Here is a 9,024-nt window from a genome sequence, read left to right as displayed (position 1 = left end):
TTGGCTGAGACAAACTCTGAGAATGTAGAACTTTCCCTTTCACAATCTTGTTTTCATCACCTTCGCTTGTGTGACACATCCCGAACCCAACCAGACACAAATCTGTCGTAGGCTTCCATACTTTTGTAATTTTGAAAATCCTTCAGTTCACAAAAGGGACTTGGGTGGAAAATAAGATAGTTAACAAGTTCGATGTAAGTCACACACGGCAACAGATCGGGATCAGACTTCCGGTCCTTGTTTTTAATTTTGTAGGGATCCGATTTTCCAATAAAATGCAACTTCGCAGCGTACCGCTCGCGTGCTTGCTTGTCTAAACTCTCCACGTAGTTTTCCATAGTGTTGATGGACAAAATCCGTACACAAACGAAGCTAGTTGAGTAAATAAATAGACAAACTGAGTAAATATTTGCTCCTCTCGCTATCACCGCTTGTAATCGACAGACTTCCAAGATGGCGGCACGAAGCCGTGTTACTATTTTTAGCACAAAGCGCGGAGCCCTCTATACAGTACACCATGTAGAATACGGGTAGAGAGAGAGAGAGAGAGATTCCTGTTAAACAATCAAACAATTAAACAACATTTACCTTATCTCTTACAATAAGTTCTTCTAAGCGTAGTTGATGAAAAGACCTGTGCAGTACGATGAGGTAATAACGATAAATGAATTAATTTTTTATTATAACTGTACGTGCCTTTCTTTGTGTTTTAACAATTTGTAAAATGATGCAATTACTAATTCTAATTGAATATTTTGTTTATCGAATTTTGTAAAATAATGTCATCTCTCATTTTAATGTCATATTTTTCCTTATTATTACTTTTTAAATATTTTTCGATATTTTTAATATGTATTCTATTATTAAGTTGTTATTTTTTAGACCCGCGAAGTATCGAGGTTCCACTGTACATGTGAATTGACTTGTACTTCTGGTATCAAAACAGTATCATTCTGTGATTTTTAATGTAACGGGATAATCTAATCAACTTCTCATCTCATTAGCCGTACCGCTTATCCTCAGTAGGGTCGCGGGGGGGGGCTGGAGCCCATCCCAGCAATCATCGGGCAGTGGGCAGGGGACACCCTGAACTGGTTGCCAGCCAACACAGGGACAGACAACTCATTCGCTCATTCACACCTAGGGACAATTTGGACCGGCCAATTCACCTGAAATGCATGTTTTTGGAATGTGGGAGGAAACCGGAGTGCCCGGAGGAAACCCACGCAAGCACGGGGAGAACATACAAACTCCGCACAGAAAGTCTGGAGCTGGATTTGAACCCACGACAGGTTCCCATGACATGAACTGTGCCGCACAAGCGCTAACCACTGCGCCGCCGTGCTGCCCCAATCTAATCAACTTACTTTGAATAAAATGAGTTGGCGTGGGCAGGTGCCAACTCACAAGTACAGACGCTACCCTACTTACGACCATTCGACTTATGTATAACGGTAGCTATTTTTTTCCGGATGTGGAAAAATATCCGGACATTGCTGTAAGTCCGATTTTGGTATTGTGTGCACGTATTCCTGAGTAGAGGACATTGCTGTAGTACTTCTTTCCGCCACTACCAGCATTTGGGGCTGTGACAGGTCACCTAGCATTCACACGGAAGAAGAAAACCGGCTTCCTCTTGCTAGTTCGTGTGTAAACATACTACTATATACACAGGGTTGGGTAGGGTTACTTTAACTGGATTACTTTGTTACTTTTGGATGACTCCAATACCAAATATGCTAACAAAAGACAAAAGAAACGAAATATGAATAAAATGATGACTCACAACGCGTGGTAAGCTTTCTCTCCTGGCTTTGATCTCCGGCAAAACTAACATAAAATGCGACCAGGATTGGGTAGGGTTACTTTAACTGGATTACTTTCAATGACTTTTGGATTACTCCAATACCAAATATGCTAATAAAAGACAAAAGAAACTAAAGATGAATAAAATGATGACTCACAACACGTGGTAAGCTTTCTCTCCTGGCTTTGATCTCCGGCAAAACTAACATAAAATGCGACAGAAACAAAATGAAAATAAATCCAAACAGCTTGCCAACATCACTTTTGCCGTTCCATGTATTCCGTTACTCCCCAAGACTGCACATATTTAGCATATTTGGTATTGGAGTAATCCAAAAGTAATTGAAAGTAATCAAGTTAGAGTAACCCTACCCAACCCTGTGTATACAGTATCTCCAGCGCGGTAAGAACTTTGACGTTTTTATTGTTTAATATCTCGTGCATCCGTTCGATGTGGTTGGTGTAAAGTGTATAGAAGAGGCGAGGCGTTTCTTTGGAAATGAAAGTGGAATAAGAAAGCTCGATGCGGTTGAGAAAATGGTTGGGTCGCTTTTTAATCGGCCACACAGAGGAGGACCTCTTGAAGCACATCTTCCAAAAGTAAGTTAAACTCAACTTTATCTTTATAGAACATACTGTTTTATGAAATGAGTATTTTTTTTTTAGTTCAAAACAATACAGGTTACGTATACAACCCTTAAACCAGTGTCTGAAATAACGTCGGGTGTAAAATTTACAAAACGTCTCCACCCGGGTGGCTGAAAACTTTAAAAAAAAAAAATAATAATAAATAAAGCAAAAAATTGTTTTCAAATTTAATGATTGCCGATTTCGAAATCTTCGTTCGGTTTGGAAATTTCGGAATTTCGGATCATTTAGCAATTTGCATACTCGGCAGCCAATCAGAAGCCTGCCTCGAATAACTTCGTGCTTCCGGACTTTACGTTTGCATATCATTTTCCAAAGTAGACACACAAACAAAGCAACCATATTGTAATGGGGCAAAAGCTAGCGAAGAATTTTATGGTAAAATTGCCTGGATAGAAAAATAAATTCTTCGAGTGGTTTGAAGTCCAGAGACAAAATGGATATGGAGTGTACTGGCAAACTGTTTCCAAGCTCTCAAGATTAAACAAGCTAATAAATATGAGGCATTACCTATCATTTCATTAAAGGGCCTTGGCTTTGATATTATTCTGTATGCACGTTGATTTGTAAATAGATATTGACTTTCGGAGTGACACTCTGCTTTTTAGTGTCAGTACTCTGGGCGTAATCGAGGTACTTTTAAAATAAAGTAACTAGTAACGATGAGTATTTTTCAGTAACGATCCCAACACTGGCTATTACACAACAACTGACTTATGAGAAAATGTTATCACAAGTCTCTGAAGACCGTAGAGCACATAGGGTTTCTTCTGCAGTTGAAACTGTCCCCAGACACTATACAGAAGGGGTGTCAAACTCGTTTTAGCTGAGGGCCACAAATACTATAAAAAAAAATCTCACGGGGGCCGGACTAGTAAGTTTAAGAGACAGAGAGAGGGAGAAAAAGACAGAGAGAGAGAGGGAGGGAAAGAAAGCGATAAACAAATAGGGAGAAAAGGGGAGACGGTGTAACAGTTGGAGAAAAAGAGAGAGCAGAATAGAGATATGAAAGGAGAAGGGGGAAATGAATAGAGAGAGAAAAAGAAAGTGAAAAAAAGAGAAAGATAAAAAGAATAAGAGAAGTGAAACGAGTCAGCAGGAGAAAAAGAGACAAAATGAGGAGAGAGAGAGGTCAAAAAAGGGAAAGAAAGAGGATGAGAAAGAAAGAGAAAAATAGAAAGAAAGAGAATTAAAGTGTAAATTAGAGAGAGAAAATAGAAAGAGCGCAAGACAGAAAAAGAAAGAGTTAGAGAGTGAGAAAGAAAGGGAGAGAAAAAGAGGGTGAACAGGAGAAAGAAAAAGAGGAATAAATAAAAAAGAAGTGAGTCAGAGAGAAATGGAGAAATACTACCACAATTGTTTTGCAAGTGTTAACTGGCTTTGGTGACATCCGGTGGAAATATTAAAAAAAACTACAGCTCATTTTCCTCTTGCGCTTCTCTCACTGTTGTCTTACGGGCCGGATTTAAACCGTTGGAGGGCCTGATCTGGCCCGCGGGCCGCCGGTTTGACACCACTGCTATACAGCCTGCAGTCCGAGCTTCCACACGGCACTTGAGAATTCCACGGCTGCATTTAACAGCAGGCACATATTTGGAGCCCCAAATGCTCGAGAGCAGTTGGCCTCTTCAATTCATCCTGCGGTGGCAGCTCGCCGAATCGCGTCAGGATCTGGATTCGTTTTCTTTCTTCCTGACTCTTGAATCGAGTAGGTGACTCTTTAGTCGGTGTTAACGTTCTAGTCTGGATCCTAATCTCGAGTACAGGAGCGTGAAGGTCTGCAACAGGCTTTTTTTTTTGGAAGTCCCGGTGAGAGGGTTTCTCCCCGTGAGAGATGGTCCTCAACACGGTCCTCGTGGTCTTCACCAACCTGGTTGCCAACCTGCTGGGAAACTCTTTGTTCCGCCGACATTTCCACCTGGTGCTGTCTGCCACCGTGATGTTTGGACCGGTGTTGAGTTTCTGGGTTTCGCAGCACAGCGTATTTGCCAAGAAAAGCCACTTCCTTTACAGGTGAGACTATTTAAACGTTGGATATCTTGAATGGAACTTCCTGAACCTCAGCCAGTTGCTCCCCTTTAAATTCCCTGTATTAAGCGATCAAAACCTTACATACACAATAGACAGGGTTGGGCAGGGTTACTTTAACCTTCAATTACTTTTGGATTACTCCAATACCAAATATGCTAATAAAAGACAAAAGAAACTCAATAGGAATAAAATCATGACTCACAACACGTGGTAAGCTTTCTCTCCTGGCTTTGATCTCTTTGATCTCTGGCAAAACGAACATCAAATGCGACAGAAACAAAATGAAAATAAATCCAAAGAGCTTGCCAACATCATTTTTGCCGTTCCATGTACCGCTACTCACCAAGCCTGAACAAAATTTAGTCATTTTATTCCTATTGAGTTTCTTTTGTCTTTTATTAGCATATTTGGTATTGGAGTAATCCAAAAGTAATTGAAAGTAATCCAGTTAAAGTAACCCTACCCAACCCAGACAATAGAGTGCAGACGCTCCTCGACTTACGACCATACGAGTTACGAAAAACGGGAGCTACAAACACCTTTTTCGGGATGTTGAAAAATATCCAGACATTGGTGTAAGTTAGATTTTGTATTGTGTACACCTTTATCCAAGTAGAGGACATTAGTGTAGTGCTTCTTTCCGCCACTACCGGCGTGTGGCGCTGTGATAGGTCACCCAGCATCCACCCCGAAGAAGAAATCCGGCTTTTACTTCCTAGTATGTCTGTAATCATAACAACGTGTACTGTAAGAACTTTGACGTTTTTATTGTTTAATATCTTGTGCATCCATTTAATATGCTAGGTGTAAAGAGTAATGAAAAGGCGAGCCGTTTATATTGGAATGAAAGTGGAATAAGAAAGCTTGATGTGGTTGAGAAAATGCTGTGATCGCTTTTTTCGGCCAATTTTGTCATGATTACCGATATGTATCACCTGTGCCCGCTCCTTTGGCGCCAACTGCCTTGGAATGTTATTGGCTCTCTGTCCCTATTTAAACCCACTCCTACCTGTCCCCTTTTGTCAGTGTGTCTGCAAACCTCAGTTAACACTAGGCAAGCCTTTTTCGACCTAGACTCCCAACTGTTTTTTGCTCCCGTCGGTCCCCCAGCTTTGACCCTTTTTTTATCCTGACCACGTCTACTCTCCTGTCCCGGCTTTCGACCTTTTTTGTCCCCGACCACGTCTACTCTCCTTGCCTGGCTTACGACTTGCTTCCGACCACGTTTTGCTCTCTTGTCCCGGCTACTGACTCGTTTTTCCATCCCCGACACCGCCATCGTTCGCCATGGAAGATCTGCTTCCGCGTTCAGAGCGACTTGCTTCCCACGCCTAGAAAACACCAGATCGTGGGTGCAGCCTGTCTTCTTTCCTTTAACAAAACTTGTGAGAAACGTAACGCGATTGGGTCCTGTTTCCGTTATGGTCCTGACGAATTTTTACCATGGAGGAGGATTTCTTGAAGCCTATCTTCCAAAAGCAAGTTAAACTTCACTTTACTTATTTTGATTAAGCATATTATTTTATGAAATGTTTAATGTTTAGTACAAAAAAATACAGGTTACTTATGTAAGCCTTAAACATACTTATATAAACCTTAATCATACAAAATATAGCACTGAAGCAACTTACCAACAAATTCAACTTACGGGGCCTATCTTGCCTTATATCATGTCAAACAAATGCAATTACTTAAATAAATGCACATTTGTATGGATGTTCAAGTATTTGTGCTTATTTTTAAATGAATATACGTCTCTCTTATTGAATGAAGTAGTACTTTGAGGTGTTCCATAATACACAATGTCCCCTTTAGTGCCTCATGAAAATTATAGTCATAATGGGGGTAGACACAAAAGGGGACACTGGGGACTAGACCAGTGTCAAACAAAACAAAGTGTTTCTATTAGTAGTAGGAAAGTGTGTATGGTGTATAGCAATTTTCTACAGAAATATCTAAATCTAAATGTGTGCAAAAATCACGATTTGGGTGCATGCGTGTTTGTATGTGGCTTATAGGCTCCGAAACTGCTGAACCGTTTTCCGTGAAAATCTGCACAGTTGAACTCTGGGCTTCTGGGGGTGTTTTAAGCTAGGTTTCGTGCTTAGTCACAATGCCTAATAAATACCAACAAAATTGATAAACATCTGCTTTCTTGTATTCGCGGCTTTGGAGCTGTATGCAACTGTGCGGCTCTTTGACACTCCCTGGCGCTTTTTCAACAAACCATGGCCCCGACAACACCGAGCGATTATTCTTGTAAAAGAAAAAAACCTCAATTTTCTGTTGGGCTGATTGCGTCTAGCCCATTCGGTTTTAATCTGGATCGTCTCGGTCACTGGTAGCGGACTACGACGTCATTCTAGATTGGCAAATACTAAAGCAAATGTTAGCCTTGATCAAGCATTTATTTGGTGAATAAATGAAGTTGTTTACAAAAATTACATTTGTTTTTATTTTACACTGTCTGTGAGCGAATAGGTGCCGGGTTGTGTGTGTAAGGTTTAGTTTAGCTAAACGAGGCGAATTGCAATCATTTATAAGGGGGAGCAATCGGCTGAGGTTAACAGGTATGAAACCATCTTCCCAAAACCAGATTATCAGCAAACCCTGATTATCGATAATAATTTGGTTCTTCCAGGATGTTCTTGCGATCCGGTTGGGGATGGACATGCGTCTTCGTGGGCTCCTTCATCTTCCTCCTGTCCTTCTCCACTCAGCGTTCCCTTTCGCTGTCATTCCGTCATCTCTCCCGGCTGGGATTGGCCGGTGGGCTGTGGTTCGTCTTCTGCAAACTTCTCGACGTTCTAGAAAACGCTACTGGGAGCTGCTACGAGTCGCTCCCTGAGATCAACCACAGTCAACCTCTCTTGGTGTTACGGGAAGATGAGAGCAAGGCCGAATGCCTGAAAGCCGGGATGCTGTGGAGAGGATATGAAGTTTCGGAAGACGTCTTCCTCCTGTGCCTCTGCTGTTTGCTGCTCGCTGAAGAAACTGCAGTTTTTGGCCCTTACTTGAGTTTAGGTGGCTTTTCAGACGCCCCACTCAGGATCCTCTTCCTGTTTTGTGTTCTCCTGCTTAGCCTGTGGCTGTTCCTGCTCCTTTGTCTCCTCGCCTACTTTCCCCAGTTCCCCACTCAGCTCCTGGGTGGCGCCCTCGGTTGTTTGAGTTGGAGGGGATTGTATCAAGGGTGGTACTGTCGAGGGCCCAGTTGGTACTGCCCTGGGAGACCTGGATTTGGACTGCTCAAAAACCAAGAATGATGCGGAAGACAGGGTTTGAGGAACTGCTCCGCTTGGGATAGGATCATAAACAATAAGTGTTGGGAGTAACGCGTAACAAAGGAACCATCCTAAAATGCAATTATTTTTGGGGTACGACAATCGGTGTCTCGCCGCGTGTTCAATTTCCGGACGCGGAAAAATAGAGCTGGAGGGAAGCAGTCCCGTTGAGGACATTCATTACAAAGTTACAAAATACAATGGCTTGCGAAACTATTTGGCCCCCTTAAACTCTGTGACCTTTTGCCACATTTCAGACTTCAAACATCAAGATATAAAACTGTCATTTCTTTTGAAGAACCAACAATGGCATAAAACTCATGCGATCGAGACAGTATACTCATTTTAATCATCTAAAACGTTAGTAATAAGATTTTGTTACTTGATTGTCTGTACAACATGGTACGTTACTCCGCTACATGTGATGCAAACATTTTGAGCTCTGAATGATGGAACTTTTTATGAAATAGTGCCGCTTGGTCAAAGTTAATTAAATAAATTCTGTGTAATGTCATAAATATCCCCCAAATAAATGGCATTCCGTGCATTTGGCATCAATAGAGGTTTCCTTATTGGTGTGACTCAGATCGAAACCAAATACATGGTTTGAGACAGACTTATTCAATGTGCTACAGATCCTAAGATGAAAAAAACATGACAGTTAAACCTTAAACTAACAGGGTTCACTTTTCACCATCTAACTCCTACAACGATTTGCATCAAGTATTACTTCCTGCATTCTGGTCGGCTAAACAGTTTTGCAAGCTGAGAGCTACTTTTTGGTTACTAATTGGGGCAAAGGGCGCCCAGTTTTAGAAACTTTTCTAAAAAAAACAATTAGTTATGTTATTACTATGTTATTATCAGATTAACTTTGAAAAGTAGGGTTAAATAGACCACTAAAATCATTTTGCCCCAAAATCACAATGACCCAGCACTGGTGAGCAACTTTCAGAACATCTCAGGTGTTCTCAGGGCACCAAGTAGGAATCCCCTGGTCTGTAGACTTCCACTTCATAATGATGATTAAAAATTATTTGACAGTATTGGTGTGTTTTGTGCAAGTACAGCTTGGCGGCAACCATCCCTCTCCAATACACTTTTGGGAAGGCGGTTTGAAACTGATAGTACTAGTTTCCATGGTTACCAATAGCAGGAAAAGTCTCCTGATCTGATTCAGATACAGCACCTTTATCATCTGGTTGCTGTTGTTTTTTTGGTATACAGTGTCATCCCGATTTTCAGGGATGCTTAAGGG

At 41.4% G+C, this 9,024-nt stretch overlaps 1 protein-coding gene across 2 annotated transcripts; it reads left to right on the top strand.

Annotated features, from left to right (window-relative positions):
- The first annotated feature begins 4,063 nt into the window (after positions 1-4,063).
- fitm1l (fat storage inducing transmembrane protein 1, like) lies at positions 4,064-8,575 on the top strand. Of its 2 annotated transcripts, XM_088320350.1 has the most exons (3): positions 4,100-4,162; positions 4,259-4,467; positions 7,127-8,575. In XM_088320350.1, exons 2-3 carry the CDS (start codon positions 4,289-4,291, stop codon positions 7,746-7,748), a joined length of 801 nt encoding a protein of 266 aa, XP_088176476.1. In that variant the 5' UTR covers positions 4,100-4,162; positions 4,259-4,288; the 3' UTR covers positions 7,749-8,575. The 2 variants fall into 2 exon arrangements, with proteins under 2 accessions (XP_088176467.1, XP_088176476.1); XM_088320341.1 differs by having other exon boundaries at positions 4,064-4,467.
- The last annotated feature ends 449 nt before the right edge of the window (positions 8,576-9,024 follow it).

Source organism: Urocampus carinirostris, chromosome 1 (genome assembly GCF_059441175.1).
Source record: "Urocampus carinirostris isolate Australia breed hairy pipefish chromosome 1, RoL_Ucar_1.0, whole genome shotgun sequence".
NCBI lineage: Eukaryota > Metazoa > Chordata > Actinopteri > Syngnathiformes > Syngnathidae > Urocampus > Urocampus carinirostris.
Note: the sequence above shows the minus strand (reverse complement) of the source record. Positions and strands in the feature narration are given on the sequence as shown.